Here is a 27773-nt window from a genome sequence, read left to right as displayed (position 1 = left end):
CGTGCCCTCTATAATACCCATCACCAGGCTAACCCATCCCCTCAACCCCCTTCCCTCTAGAACCCTCAGTTTCTTTCTCAGCATCCATAGTCTCTCATGGTTGGTCTCCCCCTCCGATTCCCCCCCCTTCATTTTTCCCTTCCTGCTGTCTTCTTTTTTTTTTAACATTCTAATAAACAATTTTATAAAGTTTGCATTAATAAAGTTTTTCGTGTTTCTTGATATAAATAATTTTACAGTTTTACTTGCAGTTCTCACTGTGGTATTGTAACACACCCAGGTGTGAAGAGCTCATAAGTAATGCTTTATTCACAGTAAAATACCTCACTTTAATGAGGGAATCACCCTTTAAAATTGAATAAATAAAAAAGAACAAATTATAGGTTAATTTAATAAAATACTAATTCGCATTCTGATTTGTTTACTTGAGGTACAAACACTCTTGCAAATTGGATATAAACCTGGTTTCTTCCCCAAGACTGTGGTGTATGAATATGTAGTGTGCTGTAGTTGAGAAAAGTTGGAAAGTATTATTCTAAATGTTTGTACAGCTCTTTTCTAGAGGACAGTAGATGTTAACTTGCAGAACATAGAGATCATTTGATGCCGTCTTTAATTGAAGATTATTGGTTTTAGAATGAGTATATCAATGGCACTACTGTAATTTTCTGATAGGCTGTTTATCCTAATTTTGTATATTTTACTTAATATATTAAATACTTCAGCAAAAACTAGTAGATCACCAGTAAAGGAGTTGGAGAGACCTATAATTGAGTCTCCCTTTGGCCAGTAGCTAGTCATGTGGCTTTGCACAAGTCATTGGCCTTTTTGGGCCTCAGTTTTCTTACTCATTGGAAAGGTTAGGTATATATGCGAACTTTTCTTTCGGTTTTAATACTTTCTTATGTTTTTTGGCAAGTGAAACAATTGGAGAGTGATCCTTAAAAGGGTTTGGATACTTGTTAAGCTTTCTACTGTGGATAGAATAAGAGAAATGGACTTTAAAAGATTGCATAAGAAAAATTCTAGTAACAACTGTGAAGCAATTTATGAGATTGCAGATGGAGAATCTATAATATTGGCACTAATCTGGGGTGTTTATAGTTGAGACTGGTGAGTATAAGAATAGACTCTAATATGGGTGCCTTGGTGGCTCAGCTGGTTGTGAGTGACTCTTGATCTCTGCTCAGGTGTGATCTCAGGGTCGTGAGTTCAGGCCCTGCATTGGGATCCACACTGGGTGTGGAGCCTACTTAAAAACAACATAAAACAAACAATAGAGTCTAATAAACCTTTTTGAGTCATGTGGTGTGTGTACATGATTATGAGATAAAAACAATTAAGATTTTACATTTGTTCATTGGGAATTTATTTTTATTTTCATTTTAAAAAATTATTAGGTTTTTTATTTCAGATCCACTATAATTAACAAACAGTGTTATATTAGTTTCAGGTGTACAATAGTGATTCAGCAATTCTGTACATCATTGCTTAGTGCTTATCATGATAAGTGTACTCTTTAATCCCCTTTACCTATTTTACCCATCCCCCTCCTGAATGGGATTTACCAATCCCACCTCCTCTCTGAAATGGTTTGTTTTAAATGAGTACCCTCAAAGTTTTTTTTTCAACAAGAACATTTTTTATTGAAGCATACATCATGGTTCTAAAATATATATATAAAACTTTCCATCCAAGAAAAACAGAATACACATTTTCTTCAAGTACACACGGGAGAATCCCTGACTAAATCACATAGAAAAAGACATGGCAATTATTACAAATTTAGGAAGACTGAAATCATACCAAGTATATTCTCCAACCACAATGATGCAGACTAGAGATAAAACAAAGTTGGAAAATTACAATATAAATATTACATATCTAATATGTAAATATTAAACACCACGCTACTATATAAGCAATGGACCAAATAAGAAACAAATGGTAAATATATGTCTCAAAACAAAAGAAAAAGAAAATGCAATATTCCAAAATCTATGGAATGCAGAAAAAGCAGATGTTAGAGTGAAATTTATGCTATGAATGCTTGTATTAAGAAAAAAGTTCAAATAAACAAATTAACATTACAAGGACCTAGAAAAAGAAGAAACTTAGCTGAAATGCTGAAATTTAGTAGAGGAAGGAAACAACAAAGAAGAATTAGAAATAAATAAAATAGAGACAATAAGCAGTATCATAACATTGAAAGTAAAGACCAGTTTTTCAAAAAAAAAAAAAAAAAAGTTGTCAGTGCTTTAACTACATTAAGAAAAAAGGGAGAAGACTTGAAAACCAAAATGAGAAATAGAAGAGAAAACAGTATACAGAAATACATAGTGTGATAACAGATTACTATAAACAGTTACATACTAACAAATCAGATAACTTAGAAAAAAGCAGGATAATTCCTAAAAACGCACAAGTTACCGCAAATGAATCATGAATCTTGAATCCAAGAAATAGTAAATCTTAGACCAATAATAAGAATGGAAATTGAATTAGGAATCAAAAATCTCCCAGCACAGAAAAGCCCAAGACCACATTGGCTTCTTGGTGAATTCTACCAAAACATTAAAAAAAAATGACAGTTTTTATGAAAGTTTTACAAATAATGGAATAGAGGGAACATATTGAAAATCATTCCAGGAGGCCAGTACCACCTTGCTACCAAAGCAGGAGAAAAACAATACAAGAACAAAGTCTAGTTTGTCTGATACAAGTGCAGCTACTCTGACTTTCTTTTCATGTCCATTTGTGTGATAAATGTTTTTCCACCCCTTCACTTTCAGTCTGCAGGTGTCTTTAGGTCTAAAATGAGTCTCTTGTAGTAGGCTGGGATTTTAAATTTAGTCATCCTGTAAACATATATGTTAGATTTTATTGGGTATACATGGAAGAATATTAAATCTGGAGGCTTTATTAATATGTAAAATATTTTAGGAAAGTAAGTCAACTAATAACTTCTTGCTTGTATTTTGTTCACCAGGGGTTTGCTGTTCTCTATATTATAATAACTATTCCTTTAGGGCTGATGTACTTGTGAAAACCTTACAGTTTATAGGGAATAATTTTTGAAGTTGAGTTATAAATTTTGTTAACCTAATGACTTTTTAAAATTTAGTCTTCCTATGGCATTTACATTATCTTTTTATATAATTTGAGTAATTTTCCCATCTTCTGTACTTTAATAGGGCCTGAATATAGTGGTAGTCAATAAATATTTGAAGGATTTGATATTACATGTGAATTCCTTCATGGTAATATTTTTGAAAACATTTTTCTATATTAATAGGGAAACATACTATGCATATTTTTGTAATTTTCCTTCATGCTATTTTTTTGATGGAATATTTTTATTTCTCTTTTAATAGCTAACCCACTCTTAGAAGCCTTTGGAAATGCAAAGACTGTTCGCAACAATAATAGCAGTAGATTTGGAAAATTTGTAGAAATACATTTCAATGAAAAGGTAAGTGAGAGTGAGTTTTGGGAAAATATGTTTGGGAAGTGTTTGTGAAAAACACAAGGGTTTTAGGGCGCCTAGATGGATTAGTTGGTTAAGTGTCCGACTCTTGATCTCAGTTCAGGTCTGGATCTGAGTCGTAAGTTCAGGCCCCACATTGGGCTCCATGCTGGGCATGGAGCCTACTTTAAAAAAAAAAAAAAGGAAAAACACAAGGGTCTTGATAGAATTGGTGCTGTACTTGAACTTACGGTAAATCCATTTGAGTTTCTCTCTGTTACTTTAGCTAATTAGGAGAATATGTATATTCAGTATAACCTTCATAAATATTGTAAGCTTACATTTATCTAGTTATCTTTTTTTCCCTTTACTTGATAACTATTATGACCTCTTTGATACAGATAAATGTTTATTAGAAAAATAATTCAACATTGGTAGGTTGTACTTTCAGGCCTTAAAAGCAAAAATGTATTTTCTCTCTGTTTTGTTTTTCAGAGTTCAGTTGTTGGAGGATTTGTTTCACATTATCTTCTAGAGAAATCGAGAATCTGTGTTCAAGGCAAAGAGGAAAGGAATTATCATATCTTTTATAGGTTGTGTGCTGGTGCTTCTGAAGATACTAGAGAAAAACTTCATTTGAGCTCTCCAGATAATTTTCGGGTAGGTTGGATGAAAAGAAATTACATACAGTTTTTGCAAATTGAATTGTCTTCAATTGTAAAGCTTACTTTAGTGGATTCTGATATCTAGTTGTAGGTAACTTACATTAAATACAGTGTAACATGATAGAATATAGGTCTCTATTGAGATTTACTGCTGAATTTATAACATAACATTATATGAGGAGATATGTAATCAGAAAGATAAAAGGTTAGATAGGAAACCACTTAACCAATTTAAACTCAATAAGAAATTTATAATAGTTCTGAAATGCTAGCTTTAAAGTTATCTTTGACTTATTTGTTAAAAAAAAAGATTTCACCACTGAATTAATGAAGGACACATGATTGTCTTCCTTAATTCAACAGTAAATATTTATTGCTTGCCCTTTTGGTACCAGGCATTGTACCTGGTTGAAAAAGATGAGCAATTCCTGCTCATGAGCAACTTAGAATATGGTGGGACACACACACACACACACACACACACACACACACACACAACACACAAACACACAAACACACAATTCCTGCTCATGAGCAACTTAGAATATGGTGGGAAACACACACACACACACACACACACACACACACACACACACACACACAGCCTAACTGATAGGTTGAAAGATTAAGAAAGAGATATGCATAGGATGCTGGGGATTTTGGAAAAACTTCAAGGAACAACTGATGTTTGATCAGAATCCTGAAGGATTTTCAAGTGTTAACTAGAGAAAGAAAGATGCAAAGAATATTCCTAGTAGATGCAAAAAGAGGAACAAAGAAAGGCAAGAAACAGCTGAAAGAGTAAGTCTGTGCTTACCTCTGGCTTTAAAATGGAGGGTGTCCTGAAGGGGGGTAGAGTAGGGAATGGATAGAAAGTGCAACTGTGGGTAAATTGGTTGGAAACCTATGGCTATTGTTGAAGTAAGTTACTTAATGCCTGAATTTGGTTACATATTAGGAGGTAAAACTGATAGGACTTGGAGGCTGAGTGTGGTAGAGAGGAGGAGAAGTCTGGAATAATTTTCCAAATTTGAGTAGGGTAACTGGGTGGATGTAAATACCACACGAGGGTCAGATGGAAGATTTGTGGCATATAGGTTGAGTTTGGTTTTGGAACCTATGGAGCATCTTAGGGAAGAGGATTAGAAGATGGTTGGGTATACTAATCTGAAGATTATTATTGGTGCTCTAGTGGTAGGTTTGGGAGATGTCAGTACTCTGGTAGTAGTTAAAACTATGACCGTGAGTAGATGAGATCATCCAGAGATACTGTACAATGTAGAAAAGCATGTGCCAGCATCCAGACTCTGGAATTGAACAATATGAGTGGTGAAGAGTGGCCCAAGAAAGCACAAATGGAATTGTGTGATAATACAAGGAAAATCAGGCGTGCCAAGAATCACAAGCCAAGCCCTTTTGGCTCCCTGAGCAGCGCCATGGCGGTCAGCAAGAACAAGCGCCTTACGAAAGGCGGCAAAAAGGGAGCCAAGAAGAAGGTGGTTGATCCATTTTCTAAGAAAGATTGGTATGATGTGAAAGCACCAGCTATGTTCAATATAAGAAATATTGGAAAAACATTAGTCACAAGAACTCAAGGAACCAAAATCGCATCTGATGGCCTCAAGGGTCGGGTTTTTCAAGTGAGCCTTGCTGATTTGCAGAATGATGAAGTTGCATTTAGAAAATTCAAGCTAATTACTGAGGATGTTCAGGGCAAAAACTGCCTGACTAATTTCCATGGCATGGATCTTACCCGTGACAAAATGTGCTCCATGGTCAAAAAATGGCAGACCATGATCGAAGCTCATGTTGATGTCAAGACTACTGATGGTTATTTGCTTCGTCTATTTTGTGTTGGTTTTACTAAAAAATGCAATAATCAGATTCGGAAGACTTCTTATGCTCAGCACCAACAGGTTCATCAAATTCGGAAAAAGATGATGGAAATCATGACCCGAGAGGTGCAAACAAATGACTTGAAAGAAGTGGTCAATAAATTGATTCCAGACAGCATCAGAAAAGATACAGAAAAGGCTTGTCAGTCTATTTATCCACTTCATGATGTCTTCATTAGAAAAGTAAAAATGCTGAAGGAGCCCAAGTTTGAATTGGGAAAGCTCATGGAGCTTCATGGTGAAGGTAGTAGTTCTGGAAAAACTACTGGGGATGAGACCAGTGCTAAAGTTGAACGAGCTGATGGATATGAGCCACCAGTCCAAGAATCTGTTTAAAAGTCAGACATTTAATGGTGACAAATAAAAAAATCATATTTGTGATGTTTAAAAAAAAAAAAGAATCACAAGCCAATAGAGTTTCAAGAAGTGGTCAGACTGGGAATGGTTAGCATGATTTATAAGTTTGCAGCTAGGAAACAGTGTCCCTGTGAGGAATATTTGGGAATTATGGGAATGGGTAAGGAATGCAGTTTGAATAAAGTTCTCCAGGTGATTCTGATAATCCTCTTTGGGCAGGAGTCCTCCACATGAGAATTGTGACACATTGTATTTAATTATTGTTCTGTGTGTGTGTGTATGTATGTTTGCAGTTCAGCTTTTATTTTATTTTATTTTATTTTTTTAAAGATTTATTTGAGAGAGTGAGAATGAGAGAGAGAGAGAGAGAGAGAGTACATGAGAGGGGGGAGGGTTAGAGGGAGAAGCAGGCTCCTCGCTGAGCAGGGAGCCCGATGCGGGACTCGATTCAGGGACTCCAGGATCATGACCTGAGCTGAAGGCAGTTGCTTAACCAGCTGAGCCACCCAGGTGCCCCATGCAGTTCAGCTTTTATTACTTCAATTGTATTTGGAAAATTTAAAACTACTGTTTTTTTTTTTAATTTTTTAAGATATTTATTTGAGAGAAAGTGAGTGAGAGAGAGAGAGAGCACATGAGCAGGGGGAGAGGGAGAATCAGGCTCCTCACTGAGCAGGGAGCCTGATGTGGGGCTCAGTCCCAGAACCCTGAGATCATGACCTGAGCTGAAGGCAGATGCTTAACCGACTGAGCCACCCAGACACCCCTAAAACTGCTGTTTTAAAATGCTTTATAACTTCATCTATTTATATACTTCCACAATGTCCCACCTTCTTTAGAACTCATCAAATTAATTGGAATTTGAAGTTAGTTGCCTACATTATCTTCATGAAAGTAGCTTTCTCTACAATGATTTTTAGAAAAGGAGTATGTTACTATGAATCATATGAAATTTAATGATGTGACTTTGTTGGCTCCGAATTAATGATAAAGTAATGTGACTATTCTTGTCTTAATTTGGCATTTCTTTCTGTTTAGACGCTTGGGAGCATATTTTTTGTGTGTCTCAGAATGTATAGCCTTTCCTGGCACAATGGCAGGCATCTTAGGAAAGGTAGTTACTGAAATTCTTTATTAGGTCAGGGAGTTTCCTGCCTCTGTAGTAGCAACTGCTGGGAGCCATGATTTCTTCTCTTACTAGAGTTCTTGTAGTGGTTAGGAGGAGACTAGAGGATCCATATTATCTTTCACCCAAATATATCTGCTGTCTTTGTTATTCCTCTCATGCATGCATATGCATACCTCTGTGTCCCTTCCCCTAAATGATTCTGCCTTCAAGTGACTTGAAAGTGTGTTGATAATTTCATCAGGTTTTTCTGTAGTTTAAGCCTCCAGTTATAACTCATAGGTAAGGTCATAAAGACAAAGAATTCCAGAGTAGTGTTGAACACTTCCAAAAAAATTTTTTGTCAGTATTCTGTCTAAAATAGTACATAAAGAATTGCATGGATACGTCTATTTGAAAACATTTGTATTAACTACTCATGTGTTTTAGAAAATAAAAGGTTTAAAAGGTTGCATTATTCAAATACTCATATTTTTCCATATATTTTATGAGCATTCGTTATAGTCATGCAAAAATCCTTGAATAGAAATAAAGCTTGGATAGAATGAGAATGAATAGCAAGAGAAGTTATAGTTTTCTAGTTACAGGAAAATTGGAAAAAACAAGTAGTAGGTTTTAATACTACGTTTAGCTATCAAAAAGCCAAGTATTTGATAAAGCAGTTGGGGTTGGGGAGATAAAACCCTTGCTAGCAAAGAAAACATTTGTTTTGGCTCTATATGATTAAGCTACTATTATCTTACTAAATAAAATAGCTCTTTTTTGAAATAATCAATTGAAATTGCTTGCCAATATTATTCCCCCTCTCTCCTATTTTTTCTCCTAAAGATTCTAAGGTAGAAAGAACAACTCATTGTCTATCATTTTCTGGTTTTATCTATTTAAGTATTTCATTGTAATGGAGGTACACAGATAAATGTATTGATCATCTGAAATACTAATTTATTCCCAAATCATTCAAAATGTATTATATATATTTTTTTATAGCATCTATATGATGTGTGGTGTATTTAATCTTGGAATTCGTGCCATGGTACAGTGGGATCATAGTGACCTGATTCCAGAGAAGCTGAGATATTTAAAAACATTTTCCATCTTGTTTCTTGTGTACTTCCTTCCTGATTACCACCCCCCGCCCTTAAATGTGGGTAATAGATTCTCTTTGGGACTAATAAATTATTTTCTTCTCACCTGCTTCCCTTGTTCTATGTTTTGAAAGTGCTTAATCTTTAAAAGGCTTCTGGGCAGCAAAGTAAATCATTGAGATAAAAGCTGAAATTGTTACTTGGATACCTCTGAAAGTTCATAAAGCGAGTATTGTAATTTATGTATGGTCAGTGTTAACTGTCAGTAAATATGAAAGGCATGTTTTGAAGAGCTGATTTTAAAAATCAGAAGTTAAGAAGCTTTGGGATATTATTCTGTTATTCGGCATTAAAATTATTACTTGACATATTAAACCACAATGTGTAGGTCCTTATTTGAGACTACATATTTAGTAGGAAAGTGATTTTCATTATATCTGTAGTACTTATTTTATTAACTATATTTTTAAGAAGATATTTGACATTAAGATTTAAAATTGCTGCCCTTTATTTATTTATTTTTTTTAAAAATATTTTATTTATTTTATTTGAGAGAGAGAGAGTGCAAGTGAGCATGAGCAGGGGCGGGGAGAGCAGAGAGAGAGAAGCAGACCCCCCGCTGAGCAGGGAGCCCCACATGGGGCTCGATCCCAGGACCCCGGGATCATGACCCGAGCCGAAGGCAGACGCCCAACGATTGAGCCACCCAGGCGCCCCTAAAATTGCTGCCCTTTAAAAATAGGAAAGCTTGGGGCACCTGGGTGGCTCAGTTGTTAAGCATTTGCCTTCAGCTCAGGTCATGATCACAGGGTCCTGGGATCAGACCCCACATCGGGCTCTCTGCTCGGCTGGAGGCCTGCTTCTCCCTCTCCCACTCCTCTGCCTGTGTTCCTGTTCTCTCTGTCTCTCTCAAATAAATAAATAAATAAATCTTAAAAAAAAAAAAAAAAAAGAAAGCTTTATGGTGTTGATTTTTATGTTAATCATTTAATCTGTTTTCAGAAATTGGATTTTCAACATCCTTGGTTTGATTAGTAGGAGTAAAATGTTTATAATATGTAGGAGTTATCAGTTGTAATTGGGAGATTAAATGATATTCAAGTTATATTTAAAAATTCTTTTTGGTTACTACTGATAAGTTGTGTTTTCTTCTATATTATTTTCATGTGGCTTGTATTTATTATATTCATATTTCTTTTTCCTAGTATTTAAACCGAGGCTGCACTAGATACTTTGCTAACAAAGAAACTGATAAACAGATTTTACAGAACCGAAAAAGTCCCGAGGTATAGTAGACTATTTTTTTAAATTAAAATCTTTAGTACAAAAAAATCATACTGAAAGATACATTTTTTTATTTTGGAGCCCAAATAATATTTCTTACTTTCAGGCTTATACTTTAAAAACAAAATGCTCTTCCAAGTCTCTCACACAGTGTCGTACTTTATGCCTCTGTTATTATCTACAAAAGCTATAAGTTTTGGTTCTTGGTTAGGCCTCAATGCACTGCTCTCCTCCTGTTCTTTTTCTTCCACATAAGGGTATTAAAATTGCCTAAGAATTATCCTTTGCTAACATTTTTAACTTATTCTCATATTACCCACTTGAGATTAAGTACAAAATATGTCCATAATTTATTTTCTACCCTAAGGCTGAAGTAAGCTTTGAAGTAGACATTAAATAGGGTAAGCATTCTTGTGAACTAATGCTTATGTATTATTGTATTTCTCTCTAAAACATATTTCTGTAATATACTATGGAAAGTCTTATACATAGGTTTTACTAAATTATTATATTTCTAAGGGTAATTAGATGTATTTATACTATTGTTATTTTTAAAGCATTAAATCCTTAATCTAAAAATCAATAACTCTTACAAATTTTATTTATAAAATTTTATTTTATTTCAGAATGAGTGAGATGAATTATGTCTCTAATATGTTTCTAGAAAAGAACAGAGAAAGCAAATAAATATTGCCATCATTTCAAATTCTAAGCAGATGAGTACAGTTAATTTTTGTTTAAGTTGACATTTATCATTTTATTTTTATTTATTTTAAAAGATTTTATTTATTTGAGAGAGAGAACAAGCATAGAGTGGAGGGGAGGGGTAGAGGGGAAGGGAGAGGGAGACTAAAAAATCTTAAGCCGACTCCCCACTGAGCGTGGCAGCCTGCCGTGGGGCTTGATCTCACAACCCTGAGATGATGACCTGAGCCGAAATCAAGGTTCAGATAATCAACCAGCTGAGCCACCCACTGTTTATCATTTTAGACATAAATGTCTGAATTATAAATTGTAAACTTTAGTTTATGTGATATTCATGGTTGGAACTTTTAAGAAATGACTTTAATATTTATTATGGTATCTTCCTTTGTCATGATTACCTTTATTTTTATGAGACATCGTCAAAATACAAAAATTTTATTCTTTCCACTAAGATAATGGAAACATTACCTAGTGGGGTAGTGCAGCTGTCCTCAAGAAAAAGATATATATCTAAATTTGATCTTTGACATGGAAAAAACTCAGTAAACAGGGGGGAAAACTGGATTTTACGCTCCAAAGAGTAACATGTACTCTTTGTATTCTGCTAAGAAGAAAATGTACTCTTTGTGATTCTAGAGTCAGCATACTTTGTGAAGTGATTTATTCATATTATTAAGTGTATATATAAAAATATATAAGTGAATAATGGATTAATAATGTTTAAATTACTTTTTATGTCTTCTGTCAGGAGGATGAGGTGATCATTTTGACTAATTAGAATCCTTTGCTTAGTTCCATCTGAGTGTCTAAGCTGTGTGCAGTTTTTAGGAGTATGCAGTATTTTTAGTCTGCCATAATAGCAATATCTTCTTAACATTTGATTGGAAAGTTTTTAAATGAAATAACCATTCAATTGCAAGACTAAAAATTCTGCATGATCTATGTTTTCTCTTAACTTTGGCTGCATGTGATCATTTCCTTTGCTTCTTTTAAGAATAAAATTAAATTTCTTTACTAGACATTTTCCAGAAATTTCACCCGAGCATAATTAAGCATTTTAAAGAATTTTGTGGAAGATAATCACAACTTTAGCTGGGAAGGAGTTGGCAACTGGGAGGAAAAAAAAAAAATCCCCCAGAGTTGTCTTTAATGGGCAATTAATTCTGGTGCTGTGTTACCTAATGTTTATTTTACCTATTCATTGTCAAGTTCTGGAAAATTCCTAGTCCAATCTTTCTGTGTTCGCTAACTTTTATTTTTCTACTTTTAAGGTTTCTGCAGGCCTAACTTTCTTATTCCTTTTTCTGAGCTCTTTATAGGTTCTAACAAATGAATACTTTAGAATGTAAATTCTTTTAGGAGAGAAAACAAATTTTCTCTTTCTTTTTTCTGAAATGTGAGTCATTGCATAAATTCTGAATAAGCACAAATGCTTACTAATGCACTTTACCTCATATGACTATACAGGAAAATTAATTCTCTGGCCGTGAAAATTGTCATTAGTCTGTCTACTATTTATTATTGCTGAATATTGGTGCAGTTGATGGAGTTAACCTAAAAGAGTATAATGCTAAGTGTTAGATTTGAATTTTTATTACAATTTTTCACCTTAGTTCTTTCTGACCTGTAGATTCATGTTGATTTGTTTCAACCACTGATATTCTCTTCTTTTTCATTCAGATTTTAATCTAACATATCCTAGCATTATAATGCATTAGAATTAAAATTGTAATTTAATTGGAAAACATCTCATTCCATTTTTGACTGATTTGTATTGAGATAATTGTAGAGTCACAGGCAGTTGAAAGAAGTAATACAGAGAGATCCTGTGTACACTTTGCTCATTTAGTTTTTGAATTGTTAGAATAGTAAAGTTTTCCCATTGGCATATTTTATTTTTGCATGTCATATAGTGCATTAATAGACCTTGTGTAGTAGTTTTAATATACTTAAATAATGACAAAGAACAATTAATTGATGTCTTCTTGTTTTGTAGTATCTTAAGGCAGGTTCCTTGAAAGATCCTCTGTTAGATGACCATGGAGATTTTATTAGAATGTGCACAGCCATGAAAAAGATTGGTTTGGATGATGAAGAAAAGCTTGATCTGTTCCGGGTAGTAGCTGGTGTCCTGCACCTTGGAAATATTGATTTTGAGGAAGCCGGCAGCACTTCAGGTTTTTTTGTTTGTGGTTGTTTTGTTTTGTTTTAAGGAGGACTAAAATTAGAAGTTCTGTCATTTCTTTGTCATACATAAATCCAATCTGTGTACAGGTTTTTAATACCCTGAAATTTCTAGAATATATTGTGTTACATGGTGAATCTTGGAAATGAAGGATGCTTCATTAGTCATTATGAGCTCTGTTTTGAACAAGTCAGTAATACTGACGGGGAATAAACTCATTTTATGAAGGATAAATAATGGTGACTGTTGGTCATATTTAGTTAAAATTTTCAACTGATAATTATACTTTTGCAGTATGTACACAGAATAATTCTCTACCATCTATTAAGGTATTTTGACATTTTTTGATTCATTGATATAAACTTGGATCAGTTAATTAGGGCAACTGAATATGTACAAGCCCATATACTTTATTATTTGGAAAAGAAAATGGGTTATACTTTATACATACTGAAAAGAGCATTTAATGCCTGTATGATAGTAACTTTTCAACTTTGGTGTTTTAGTTTCTGTATAAGTGGTAAGACTTTTTGTATAATCTTAAGTTTGATCCATGAATTACAGGGGTTGGAAAACTATGGCCCATGGCCAAATTTGACCAGCTGCCTGTTTCTGTAAATAACATGTTTTTGGAACAAAGCCACACCCATTCATTTTTGTCTTTCTGTGTCAGCTTTCATGCTACAGCGACAGAGTTTAGTAGTTGTGACAGAAACTATATGGCCAGCAAAGCCTAAAATCTGACACGTAAGAAGATTGTTGACTCCTGCATAAATACATTATTAAAATATTTTATACTAAGAATGAGTTAAAAGAAATCTAAAGCACCATTGAATATAGTAGTCAATAACATGGGCTTTAGTGTCAGATCCCAGAAGCTCTCTGACCCTTGCTTTTTTCATTTGTAAAATAATGAAGAAACAGTCCATTAGAAGTACTTTTTTTTTTTTTAAAGATTTTATTTATTTATTTGACAGAGAGAGACACAGCGAGAGCAGGAAAACAAGCAGGGGGAGTGGGAGAGGGAGAAGCAGGCTTCCCGCTGAGCAGGGAGCCCGATGTGGGACTCGATCTCAGGACCCTGGGATCATGACCTGAGCCGAAGGCAAATGCTTAACAACTGAGCCACCCAGGTGCCCAGAAGTACTTTTCAAAGTATAGTACCTAGCGGGCGCCTGGGTGGCTCAGTTGGTTAAGCTACTGCCTTTGGCTCAGGTCATGATCCCGGAGTCCTGGGATCGAGTCCCACATCGGGCTCCTGGCTGAGCGGGGAGCCTGCTTCTCCCTCTCACCCCCTCCCCTCTCATGCTGTTTCTCTCTCTCTCTCTCTCTCTCTCTCAAATAAAAAAAAAAAAATCTTTAAAAAAAATACAGTACCTACCAATAGTATGTATGCAAATAAGGAAGGAACACAAGAGGAAGGAAAAAAGAACATTTAAAAAATATGCTATGTGCAGGACCCTTCATGTGCTGTGTTTCATCAAAAACAACATAATTATAATCTAAGCTTCATAAAGATAATGAGGTAGGGGGTATTATCTATATTTTATGGAAGTGGACCTGTGCAGAAGTAATACATTTACTAATGAAGTTGTAGATGTGAGAGCTGGGTTCTCCCCATGTCTCACTAACTCAGGTACTTGTGATAATCATCCCAAATTGCCCCCAGTCACTGAACCTCACTGAGAGTCTTGATCTGTGAATAAGCTGAGTGAAATAGACAGTCTTAATGACTTTCAGATTTAATATCCTGTGATGCTGTACAGTCAGTAACCTCAGATGCAGCACAGTGTAGTGTTTAAGAGTGCATGCTTTTGAAGCCAGAGTATTCATCACAAGAGTATTACCTGCTTGTGTGGCCTTGGGCCAGGAACTTCACCTCTCTGTGTGTCTCAGTTTCCTCACCTGTAAACTCGGGATAATAACAGTCCCTGCCTCATGTTGTATAGGGGAATAAATGAGTTAAATATTAAATGATGTTAATACTTATATCCAGCACATAGTAATCACTGTAAGTGTTTTTAATGAATAAGTAAAATAGAAATACAGATTAATTCTAGTTTAAAATATAAAAAAGCAAAATCAGGTATGTTCTTAGTGTGCATTAAAATTTTAGTTTTTTGAGGGATTTAAAATTATTTTGAAAATGTAATGAATGTTAGAATATGTCTCATTTGTTCTGTAGTACTGTTATATGAAGGGAGTATATGGGAGTTCTAAGTAACAGAAAAAAAGTTTAGATTAAGGCCCACTTTGGAAATGTTGTTAGAAGTGATAGTTGGCATTTTCACACCTCATATTATTACCCTGTGGTAAAGCATGCAGATGTATACAGAGGATCATAAATATCTTGTGATCCAGTTAGTTGAAAAGCACTTGCACAGTCAAAAGGTAAATAGCACATCTTTACATTATCTTTTATTTTTCTTTTCAAAATTCCTTCTGTTGAAAATGAGCAGAAAGCAGAGAAGATTGGAAAGAGGCAATGAATCAAGAAAATTAATAAACTAGGTTATTTTGGGGCACCCAGGTGGCTGAGTCGGTTAAGTGTCTGCCTTCAGTCCTGGGATTGAGCCCCATGTTGGGCTGCCTGCAGGGAGTCTGCTTCTCTCTCTCCCCCTCTGCCTCTCCCCATCGCTCGTTCTCTCTTTCAAATAAATCTTTTTAAAAAATAAAATAAACTAGGTTATTTTTATTTTAATAGCTCAGATTTTACTGTTCTTCATCTTTTCTGTGACCCTTACTATAGATCCAAATTGTTTCTTTCTAGTTAGAATTGATTTTTCCCCCCTAGAGAGCTCAATTTTGGCACGTCCTCACAATTTGAAAGAGCTGTGGATATTTTTATAATTATTTTATCAGTAAATTTATTCTACTGTAAATGTTTAGAAGACTCCTACTTATACTGAAAAGTTTTGCATAATAGCATATGCAAAAAATGCATATTGGGACTTACTATGTTTTTCAAATTCTGCATAACAAAAGTAAATGCTATTTTAACAACAGATTTAAAGAATGTTCAGAGAAGTTCTTTTTTGGAAGGAGAGTGACATGAAAACCTTACACTATTTTACAGTGTTTTGCCTTTTTAAAAACTTAAAATAAATGTTTTCTTATGTTAGCCTTCCATAATTGCTGAAAGTGTGTAAGAAACTTTGCAAAATAGAAATGTTTAAATACATTAATGAATTATTGATGGCCAGTTTATTGAAAGCTATATAATTTAGATAATTGTGTGTATATATGTGTAGAAACTAGAAATCAGTAGTAAGCTTATTTTCATAGAATTAAACGTTCAGTATATCTTCTGATATTCTCGTCCCCTTGTTCTTTTTCTTTGGTAACAGCTTCATTGAAATACAATTCATAGACCGTTTGATTCACCCATTTAAAATACACAGTTCAGTGGTTTTTAATATACTCCTAAAAGTTGTGCGGTCATCCCTGCAGTTAGGTTTTAGAACATTTTCATCACTTCAGCATTCACCTCTCATTCCTTCCCAAATCCCTGTTGTTAAAATAGCATTTACTTTTGTTATGCAGAATTTGAAAAACATAGGAAGTCCCAATATGCATCTTTTGCATATGTTATCATGCAAAACCTTTTCAATAGAAGTAGGAGTCTTCTAAACATTTATAGTAGAATAAATTTACTGATAAAATAATTACAAAAATACCCACAGCTTTTTCAGAGTAGCTGTATTCATTTCACATTCTCATCCACCATGGATGAAGGTTCCTGTTTCTCCACATCCTCACTAACACTGTCTGTGTGATTATAGCTATCCTAGTGTGTGTGAAATGTTTTACTTCATTGCGGTTTTTATTTGCATTTATCTGAAGGCCCATGAAGTTGAACATTTTTTCAGGTCTTTATTAACCATTTGTATCTCTTTTTTGGAGAAATGTCTATTCCTATCCTTTGCCCATTAATTGGGTTGTCTTTTTATTGTCAAGTTGTAAGAGTTTTTTTAAAACTATATGCTAGATACAGGTTCTTTATCAGATATGTAATTTACAAATATTTTCTCTCAATCTGTGCCTTATCCTTTATATTTTTGGGTAGTGTTCTTTGAAACACAAAAGTTTTTCATTTTGATGAAGTCTCATTTGTCTGATTTTTCTTTTGTTGCTTGTGCTCTTGGTGCCATATCTGAGAAACCACTACCTGGTCCAAGATCATGAAGATTTGTCTGTGTATTCTTCCAAGAGTTTAATAGTTTTAGCTCATAATTTAGGTCTTTGATGCTTTTTTAGTTAATTTTTATTTATGGTGTGAAGCAAGGGTCCAACTTCATTCTTTTGCATGCAGATATCAGTCTCAGGGCCATTTGCTGAAAAAGCTGTTTTTTTCCCAATGAGTTAACCTGAGACCCCTTATTCTTTTTTTTTTTTTTTTTGAGATTTTATTTAGTTATTTGACGGAGCTCCTGCATGTAAACAGTGGGAAGGGACAGAGTCAGGGGGAGAAGCAGGTTTGCTGCTCATCAAATCCCCTTGCAGAGTTTGATCCCAGAACACTGGGATCATGACCTGAGCCAAAGGCAGACACTTAACCAACTGAGCCACCCAGGCGCCCCACAGCCCCTTATTCTTACGAATCTCATGGTCTATTTCTCTTGAGACCAGTCTGTTAAATAGTTAACTAATTTGTCATGATAAACTTATTTTTTTGATAAACTTACAATTTTCGCACATTCTTTGTGGTTTTGAAATAAGTCGTGAGATAAATTATTTATAAACCTTAAAACTTAAAAATATTAGTAAAATGTTTACTTTTAAAATATTAGTAATAAAAATAATAATAGTTTACCTTTATATAGTGCTTAACACGTATAGGTACTATTTTGAGAACTTCACGTATGTAACCTCCTTAATCTCTTTAACAGGCTTATTAGGAAAGTGCAGTAATTATCCTTTAAATGGATGAAGAAAGTGAACACAGAAAGAAGTGACTTGTTCAGGGTCACACAACTAATGAGTCTTACAGCCACATCGCCCAGAGGCTAAAGCATTGCAGTATAGTTTCTCTCTATATAATACTTTTTAAAACATCCTCCATAACTAGAAATCTGTGGAAATGATGTACAGGGAATAGCAGTTATCTCCTCACCCTCTTCCTCTTTCCTAAGCAACACGAGCACATACATATGCGTATGTGGGTGCACATAGACACACCACACACAGAAACAAAACCTCATTTGTTGACAGACATCCACACTGACCTACTGAAATGCCAACATTTGATATTAAAGTTATTCCTTAAGGTTTTCAGGAGTCATGAATTTTAATGATAAGGTACTATATTTCCCTAGAGATTTACAAGGATTATAATCTATCAGTATATGCCTGGTCATAAAAAAATGAAACAGTGGCAGGTAAATATTGATGGGCTGGAGGATTATATCATGGACTGCCTCAAGTGAGGGTCTCCCATTGACCTTGGTAGTATGAGTGTCTGCAAGGGTGATGAAAAAGTGAAGTGAAATTAAAAGTCACAAATAAGCCTTGTCTATTCCATTGATTTATATAAGTGAAGTATACTTCTAAGAAATGGATCTTGAAAATTTGGTTTATATAATATCTCTTAACTTCAAATTTAAATGTATTTTCATTAGGTGGTTGTAATCTGAAGAATAAATCTACTCAGGCGTTGGAATATTGTGCTGAATTACTAGGTTTGGATCAAGATGATCTTCGTGTAAGTTTAACTACAAGAGTCATGCTAACAACAGCAGGGGGCACCAAAGGAACAGTTATAAAGTAAGTTCCTTAACTCCTTGCTCTGTAAAAATCCTGTCTTGTGGTTTGTCAAGAAAAAAATCTTCCTTTGAGAACACTGAGATTTAAAGTTGATCTTTATGTATGATTCATTCTTTTCATTATAATGTTCTAAAATATGTGCTTGATAGATAAGAATTCTGTGCATCTCACTGCAGTAATCTATATAAATAAATGCTGACTTATGCAGCTCTTAAAGTTGTTCCTTACAGATATGCTGCATGGCACAGATTTGTAGTTTATAAAGTAAGAGAGGTTTACTTTTGTACAACTACAAAAATAGGAGTTGATAATATTTATTTTAGGCAACAGTTTTTTTTCAATTTTTCAAGACTTTTTTTGAGGTATAATTCACTCTTCTAAAGTGTACAGTTTAGTATTTTTTTTAGTATATTTACAAGGTTGTACAACCCATCACTGTTTAGTTTCGGAAGGAAATAGATCATTTTACTTAAAAAATGATTTTCCTTACAAATGGCATGTTCTAAAACTTAAGTAAAGCTCACTTTAGTAAAACACTCAGCAAATGGAATTTCCCCTTTACCTCTTGGATTCTTCATTTAGAGGGAATTGCAAATAACAAGAAAATAAGAGCCTACCAAGATTTCTTGAATCTGTAACCAAGAACTTTTAGTTTGTATTTGGGTCTCTACACTTTTGGCTCAATATCCTTTGTTTTAGGCATTTCTGTTTTTGATACTATAGAATAAAATTGATACTCAGCCATCATTCTGAGGCACTGTAAGATCTTCATTTGTAGGGGAAAAAGTCAGATCCTTTATCCCTTGCTAAATAAGGCAGTCAGTGAGCTCTAGTGACATATTTCAGGAAGATTTTCAACAAATTAAACCAAGAAGGATTTAAAACAAACTTTTAGCCTCTCAGAAAATTTGGCAGCTCTTATATTTTGTGAAACATTAGCAAGGTATGTTTAGCCTGATTCTTTGCTAAACTAATTCTAAATTATTTTAAAGTAAACCTTAGCAAGGAGAATGTATAGTAGTGCCGTACAGTTGCTTTTCCTTGGAGGTATTTCTGGGGCCCAAGGGAAGTCCAGTAAAAACACAGATGTGTGATCTTCAGGTAGCATTTCCTTCATTTCCCCTTTGTTCTAAAGCAGTTCTTTTATGTGTTTTATGTATGGAGTACTCACAGAAGATTCACTTTAGGAAGGGGTTCTGTTGCAGGAAGTATAAGTTGGAAAACCAGTTTAGAAGGAATTCAAGTATCAGTCTGACCTGAAAGACTTTTAAGATTACTTCCAAATTTGACATTTTTTTCTGGTGCGCCCATGGTGCCTCATACTTACCCTTATGATAACATTTAGCATGCTGTTTGAAAATTCACTTTTATGGCAGTTTCTTCCGTCAGACTATAATTTTCTTTAGGAAAAAGGCTGTGTGTCTGTCTCTGCAACACGTAGAACTGTTGTGTAGTTACTTGTATTAAATAATAGAATTGGACAGTCCAGATTTTAAGATGTAAACATTTCTTCCTAAACAGTGTTAAACAAGGTACCATACTTTAAGGTTATCCTGAACCAGGCGCCTGGGTGGCTTAGATGGTTAAGCATCTGCCTTCGGCTCAGGTCATGATCCGAGGGTCCTGGGATTGAGCCCCACATCGGGCTCCTGGCTCAGCGGGGAGCCTGCTTCTCCCTCTCCCTCTGCCTCTCCCCCTGCTTATGCTCTCTCTCTGTATCTCTGTGTCTCGAATGAATAAATAAAATCTTAAAAAAAAATAAAGTTATCATGAATTAAACAGAGTTTCTTTTGCATTTAAAGAAAAGTCTTTGAAAGTCAAAAGGAAGATTATTCCTCTGAATAATTTTTTAATATATTCAGCATATACAGTAAAGCATAAATTAAGATTAAACTGTTTTTTGAGCCTAAACTTCTTTTACTCAATAAAACATTTTTATCTATTGTAGATAATTTCTTTAGTGCTTTTAGTATGCTTCTTAGCCCCATTTATCTGTGCCTATTCACAAATGACCTTTTGTAGCTGTTTATTTTGTTCTTCACAGTGAATGTGTTTAGATACACTTTGATCTTGGTATCTGGCTTTATTTTCACAGTTATTACTGTAAAGAATTTTCATTGGTATAGTCTTGTTTCACAGGGTACCCTTGAAAGTGGAACAAGCAAACAATGCTCGTGATGCCTTGGCAAAGACTGTCTATAGCCATCTTTTTGATCATGTGGTAAATAGAGTAAATCAGTGTTTTCCTTTTGAAACATCATCTTATTTTATTGGAGTCCTAGATATTGCTGGTTTCGGTAAGTACAGTTTTGTTTGTGAATCTGTATTTGGTATTTTTTATTCAGTTTTTCACATATATTTAAAATAAAAAATTCCCTTGTAATACCTTTCATTTGGTGTATTTTCAGTTACATGTCCATACTTACATTTGATTTCATATGATTTAAATAGGAAGCTGATGCTTAAAAAAAGGAAAAACTCATAGATTTTGGTCACACTAAGGCTGAAATTAAAACATGTTGATTGAGGGGTGCCTGAGTGGCTCAGTCAGTTAAGTGTCCGACTCTTGATTTTGGCTTAGGTCATGATCTCAGGATCATGAGATCAAGCCCCGCATTGGGCTCTGTACTAGGCGTGGAGCCTGCTTAAGATATTCTCTCTCTCTCTTTCTCCCACCCCGTGCCCCTCCCCCCTCTCAAAAAACAAACAAACAAACAAACACGTTGATTGAAACCATTATTGTTAGGGGATGTCTCTATCGTAAATGAATGCAACTGAATAAAGGTAAAATCTTGAGTGCTACTAATAAAGAGGATTAAGTCATTAAAACCACTGACTATAGTGTAATGCTAGATACAGGTTACCTACCATATAAGCCAAACACATTGCTATATGTAGAAATTTATCATTAGTGTTATCAACAGATAGTTATTTCCAATGAATTTCCACCAAATGAAAAAATATTTATATTAAAGATATAGTATTTGTATAGTACATAAAGTACGTAATACATGTATTCAAGATATTATATGTTAATTTATATTCAAGATAAATATTTGAGAACAACCACAGGGCTGTATAATCAGAAATGAAATGAGTCACCAACATCTGAGTGCCATGCTATTTTGAATGACTGTTTTGTAAAAATCTCAAAGTAAATTTGACTGTTTTTATATTGGGCTTTATCAATGTGGGAGTCCTTCTGGCTATGTAGGAATGGTGTTTTCCTCCTGTGTAGTTTGTTTGCTTTTGCCAAGGGGAAGGTATGAGTGTTTACTTTTTGGGAGGGGTAGAGTTTTAGTTTTGATGTGATATATATTTTAAAACTTTTAATCATTATATTTCGTTCAGAGGTAGAAAAACACTTATCACTGACTTAAGACTTCAAAATCTTTAAACATTTGTTTCCTGGTCTGCACTAGCTTTAGTGTAACAGGCACATACACAGAAGCATAACATTTTAGAGCTGCAGGGATCTTAGAGATAATGTAATACAGTCTTTTCGTTTAAAAAATGAGTTAGTATTCATAATGTTCTTTATAATTTTACAGATTGCACAGGAAAGATCTAAAGCACTTGTGTTTGAGCCATTTTTGTTCTTTAGTTAACTTAGTTGCTATTAACACTTGTGCTTAAGAAAATTGTTGTAAGTGGCTTACATTTTGTATCTTTTACTGTATGATATTTATCTCATTTAATACACATTGTTTTTATTGAATAAAACACATATTTTCAATACCTAAATACCTAACAAAATTTGTCTTGAAATAAGAGCATTTGGGGAGTATAAAACAATTAGATGTATTTTTTTACCTAATTTTATTTATTTTTTTGTTTTTCTTTAAATTTTTTATTGTTATGTTAATCACCATACATTACATCATTAGTTTGTGATGTAGTGTTCCATGATTCATTGTGCATAACACCCAGTGCTCCATGCAGAACGTGCCCTCTTTAATACCCATCACCAGGCTGACCCATCGCCCCACCCCCCTCCCCTCTAGACCCCTCAGTTTGTTTTTCAGAGTCCATCATCTCTCATGGTTCGTCTCCCCCTTTGATTTACCCCCCTTCATTCTTCCCCTCCTGCTATCTTCTTCTTTTTTTTTCTTAACGTATATTGCATTATTTGTTTCAGAGGTACAGATCTGTGATTCAACAGTCTTGCACAATTCACAGCGCTCACCATAGCACATACCCTCCCCAATGTCTATCACCCAGCCACCCCGTCCCTCCCACCCCCCACCACTCCAGCAACCCTCAGTTTGTTTTCCTGAGATTAAGAATTCCTCATATCAGTGAGGTCATATGATACATGTCTTTCTCTGATTGACTTATTTCACTCAGCATAACACCCTCCAGTTCCATCCATGTTGCTGCAAATGGCAAGATCTCATTCCTTTTGATGGCTGCATAATATTCCATTGTACATATATACCACATCTTCTTTATCCATTCATCTGTACTAATTTTTAAATTAAGCATTGATACAGTAAAATTTTATCCTAAGATAAATTTATAATATGAAGTTAATCTGATGATGACTTTTGATTTTGGTTTTATGTCTGCAGAGTACTTTGAACACAACAGTTTTGAACAATTTTGCATCAACTATTGCAATGAAAAACTTCAACAATTTTTTAATGAAAGGATTCTGAAGGAGGTAATTGCCATTACAATTTAAATTTAAGAACTGCATTAAGCTATTTTAATTTCAAGGAACAGAGACATGCTGCAGTTACCCTGATTGGTGGGGTATAGTGTGAGGTGGTTTAGGGAATCAAGATGCCTAGGACAGGCCCCCAGTGGCTTACCTATTGCTCAGGCTCATCAGAAGTGTTAATTGTACATCAAAGCTTAGGAGCCCAATAAAAACTCTAATAAGCACCTCCTCAGAAGTAAACATCTATTGCTTCTTACTAGTGACTTTTGCTAGACTTGGAATTTTGCTTATTTCTTTTTCTGAGTCTGTTGCCTCTACTTCTGTCCCTGCCAAACAACTTCCTACTCTCATCCCTGACATTGGCATCTCCCACCCTTCTTCTGTCTCTCTCTGCTTTTACCCACTCTGCTACTTGCTCACCCTTTCTCTGTGTCTCAGGAAAGCCACCAAATCAGGGATTCAGTGTGGCCATTGGTCTGGAGTGCCTCTGGCCAGTGCTTCCTCTGCCAGGCTAGTGTGTGCACTGCCCAGTTGCCTGTGAATGGTGTGCCTATGCCACTGCTCCTAGTAAATAACTGTGGGCATGGCCAACAGTCACAATCCCAAGCCTAGGAAAGTTATAATTCTTTACAGAATAAGTAAAAGTAGGTTTGGATCACTTTATTTGTGATTAGGTGCACCATTCTTACCTTGTATTTGAATTCTCCAGTATTTTCCTACCAGTACCTTTTTCCTTCCTTTTGAGCTATTTGAAATATATGAAATATGTTTTACTGAATGTAGATAGTAGAGTTACAGGGAACTCAGAAATGATCTAGTTCAGCCTTCTATTTTACAAATGAAGAAACTGATTACCAGAGCAGCAGGTTTGAACCCACCTTCCAGCTGCTGGCCCACAACCATATTCTCCTCATGTTAGTACTGCTGTTTTCCAAGTTCTGTTTTCCACTGTATCTGGACTTGAAATGTGAAATATTCTTTCCTTTTCCCATTCCATTAATCTTTTCCCACATTTTTATTTTATTTTTGTTTTTATGGGTTTCCCAGCACTTTCCCTTTTAGACTTTTTACTTGTATACTATAGGTTAAGCCAATTCTGGCATAAATGAACAGGTAAACCAAATACTTATCAGTTAAGATATTTAGTCTGAAAGTGCTTTATCCAGAAACATTAATTCTTCCATTACTATTTTAAGTTGTACATGTGTGCTTTTCACTTAACATGCCCTCATTCTTCCCTTCCACACCAGCCCAGCAAGCTTTATCTAGAAACATGACAAGGAGACAGTATCTTGATATATATTTATTTTTATAAGAGTTCTTTAAAATAAATGTTTGGATTTCAAATTCAGATTGGGTCTTAAATGGACACTGACTTCTAAAATGATAAAAACCTTTTCTGGTATATCTTGTGGGAGGAAATATTTAAACATTTGGGGAAAAAAGATAAAAATACATGTCAACCTAAGCTCATTGCATTGCTCACCCATCTTTGATAAAATCCTTTTTTTTTTTTTTTCTTTAAGAAGGTACCAGACTTACATCTAGGAACTCAACTTTAATTTGTAAATTATTCTTCCAGATTACACTTACTTTTTCCGGTGTTATATTCCTTGTATGTATCACTTTGTAGCTACTAGAGCCCATTTGCAATTAATTGCTGTTTCTTTGATTTTAGTGCCTGTCTGTACATGTTAAAAATCTCTCCTGTCTTTGGACAACGATTTAGGACTTTTGAGGATATAGAAGAGAGAAATTTCATGTCAAGGGGAGCTAGTTTGTTTAGCTGTTCTTTAAACTTTTAAAAATTACAACAGCAAGTTCTTACGTTCTTCTGTGTATTCCAGGGGTTGGTACATTATGGCCTTTGGGACAGATCCGGCAGGCTGCCTATTTATGCAAATGAAGTTTTATTGGAACACGGCCATGCTGCTTTGTTTACTGTTACCCATGGCCGCTTTTGTGCTGCAGTGGCTTAACTGAGTAGTTTTTGACAAAGACAGTATGGCCCACAGCTGCAAATATTTAGTATCTGTCCCTTTACAGAAAAAGTTTGCTGACTGCTGGTCTATTCTTCTAATAAGTTTGACTTTAAAATTGCTAAAGATATTTCAAAGCCCTGGCCTTTCCTCGAGTTTGAACAGGTCTCCGTATGTGTTTGTAGTTGCTCTGCGTATTTCAAGAAAAGTATGCTTATCTGTAGGCGGGAATATTTCCACGTATGTAAATCATATGTTGGCCATAATTTCTGACTTTACATTGCTTTAGGGGCAGGGATTTTTCTTCCCTAATGTTTTGTAAGTGTCCTTAGCCCCTGAACTAGTTGGTATGAGCCTTTGTACTCTGGACTAATTAATAAAAGTTATGATCAGAAGTGGCACAAAAAACCCACTTCATATCACACAGTATTTCCATTTCTATGATTATGATTATTTCATTTTAGGAACAAGAACTCTATCAAAAAGAAGGTCTAGGTGTTAATGAAGTACATTATGTGGATAATCAGGACTGTATAGGTATGTGTTTTTTTATTCCACTTTTGGGAAATACGGGAAGATATAATACATGCTTTTACTAGTAATTTTTCTGTGCTCCATGATTGATACTACTGGTTACGGGACTTGAAACTGTGGTATTTGAGAGAAGTTTTACTTCTCTAGTCCTGCCAGGAAGTTGTTGTTTTTTTTTCCTAGGAAGGCATCAAATTCAGCTGTGTTGAAAGTTTTCCTAAAATTTCTTCTATTTACTGTGATGAATGCTTTAGTTCTTAAACAGCCAACATGTGAGTAAGTTAAGACAGGAACTAAATTGCTCAAGTAGTAAAGGAATAAATTATCTCACCTGGGGAAGCCCATACGTTAGCCAGGCTCCAAAGTGAGGTTTTTCCAGTGTTTGGCGCTGGTCTTCTGCAGTTCCCTTATTTCTGTTCTCTGCATTGGCAACACCCTCTGACTGGTTGCCAGTTAGCTTCACAAGTTTCATGTGTCATATCCAGATAATGCTGTGCAGCCAGGAGAATGGGGTCTCTGTTTTTATCAGTGAGGAAACCTTTCCCTGTCACCCTCCAGCTTAGTGCTCAATCTTCCTTTTCTTTCCTACCTCATCACGAAAATCAACTGTTGGGCAGACTTTGTTTTGAAAACTCCATTTGACAATTGAGTCAGTAACTCATGTGCTGGATTTGGAGAAGATATATAATGATGCTTTACATTGGTACAACTTTCAGAAGATTTTAAGTCCTAGCTGGCTCACTGAGCATTTCTTTACACATCAGCCTTTCTTAGATCTCTGTGCCTTTGATTTTGTGATTTGGTATCTTGGCTGGAACTCCTCCCCTTCTGTTTATCTTTCAGCCCACTTTCATATCCTTCTGTATCTATCAAAATACTCATTTATAGCTTAATTCAGCTGCCCCTCCCATCATCACCAATTGTCTAAAAAGCATCATTCTCTGAACAGTGCAGTTAGAATTTTGATTTCTCTTCATATGTCCTGTAGCTTTTGGAGTCTGTCCCATCTAATAGTTTTTATATACTGTTTTTAAGCAGTTTATATTTTATAGTTATTTTGTACAAGCAGGAAATTCACATAACATGAATGGAAGGAGCATAAAAATGTGCTGTTACTGAAGTTTTGCTGGAAAACATTTGAATCAGTATTGAAAAGTAGTTTTAAAAGCTCTGCATGCAAAAGCTTCTGTAGTTTTACTTCATTTTGAATGTAGGTATCATATGGAGAAGAGGGATTTTTGGTTCTTTAGCCTCTCTCATCCAAGCTTGCAAATAGAATGGTTATTACATTAATCATATGTATATGGCATTGTTTTTCTAAAATCTCTATGAAATAGTTTCCCCTGCTATCTGAAAGTAGAGCATTTTTATGAAACCTTTCATAAGCCAAAATGGTGTAAATCAGAGAAGCAATTACCATTTTGTAAGTGCGAAAATTTTCTTTGGATTTCTTTCAGCTAGTGAAAACAAGTATTAATGTAGGTCTTTTGTAAAAGCAGAGTGGCATAAAGCAGTATTTTCCATAGTGGAGGAAACCTGTATATGATGTTACTTTCTGATAAATTGGCAGATTTGAAATAAAATACCTGCTTTCTGTAGCCTGTGAGGATACTTATATAATCATCTGTTATATTGCTTCTGACCAGTCCTTTAAATTTGTGATTAGTAAATTGTTCACATATCTTTAAAATGTTTTTACCCTGTCTTATTTTGATGTTTTTGGAATAGATTTAATTGAAGCAAAATTAGTGGGGATATTGGATATTTTAGATGAAGAAAATCGCCTTCCCCAGCCAAGTGATCAACACTTTACATCTGCAGTTCACCAGAAGCACAAAGAACATTTCCGACTCACTGTGAGTTTACCATTCCAACATTGAGACTCTGTGGTGGGAAGAGAAACCTTTAGAAAGATGTACTAGATATTGCATATTAAATAATTAGAAAAAAAGTTATGTGGGGCTGAGAGCAGCTATAATTTATCCAGCACAGCATCTTCTGTAGGTAGGCACTTAATTTATACATGTATATTTTGGATGATGATGATCTACCTAATGAAGGCTCTTTTA

General features: G+C 34.8%; 2 protein-coding genes across 17 annotated transcripts in view; both read left to right on the top strand.

Moving 5' to 3' along the window:
* Nucleotides 1-27773, top strand: part of MYO6 (myosin VI) — a 146035-nt gene that overhangs the window by 77852 nt on the left and 40410 nt on the right. For 8 of the 15 annotated variants that reach the window (XM_027600917.2, XM_027600915.2, XM_027600913.2 and 5 more), the window contains exons 8-17: nt 3375-3472; nt 3962-4126; nt 9800-9880; nt 11332-11340; nt 12580-12760; nt 18387-18531; nt 20671-20828; nt 23103-23194; nt 25638-25710; nt 27433-27560. In XM_027600917.2, the coding sequence (XP_027456718.1) occupies nt 3375-3472; nt 3962-4126; nt 9800-9880; nt 11332-11340; nt 12580-12760; nt 18387-18531; nt 20671-20828; nt 23103-23194; nt 25638-25710; nt 27433-27560 (1130 nt within the window). The remainder of the gene's footprint in view (nt 1-3374; nt 3473-3961; nt 4127-9799; nt 9881-11331; nt 11341-12579; nt 12761-18386; nt 18532-20670; nt 20829-23102; nt 23195-25637; nt 25711-27432; nt 27561-27773) is intronic. The other 7 variants (XM_027600916.2, XM_027600914.2, XM_035728312.1 and 4 more) reach the window with 1 other exon arrangement.
* On the top strand, nt 5560-6427 carry LOC113926253 (40S ribosomal protein S3a-like). Of its 2 annotated transcripts, XM_027600919.2 has the most exons (2): nt 5560-5808; nt 6058-6427. In XM_027600919.2, exons 1-2 carry the CDS (start codon nt 5568-5570, stop codon nt 6360-6362), a joined length of 546 nt encoding a protein of 181 aa, XP_027456720.1. In that variant the 5' UTR covers nt 5560-5567; the 3' UTR covers nt 6363-6427. The 2 variants fall into 2 exon arrangements, with proteins under 2 accessions (XP_027456720.1, XP_027456719.1); XM_027600918.2 differs by having other exon boundaries at nt 5560-6427.

This window comes from Zalophus californianus, chromosome 7, assembly GCF_009762305.2.
Source record: "Zalophus californianus isolate mZalCal1 chromosome 7, mZalCal1.pri.v2, whole genome shotgun sequence".
NCBI lineage: Eukaryota > Metazoa > Chordata > Mammalia > Carnivora > Otariidae > Zalophus > Zalophus californianus.
The sequence above is the reverse complement of the archived record's forward strand: the minus strand, read 5'-3'. Positions and strand labels throughout refer to the sequence as shown.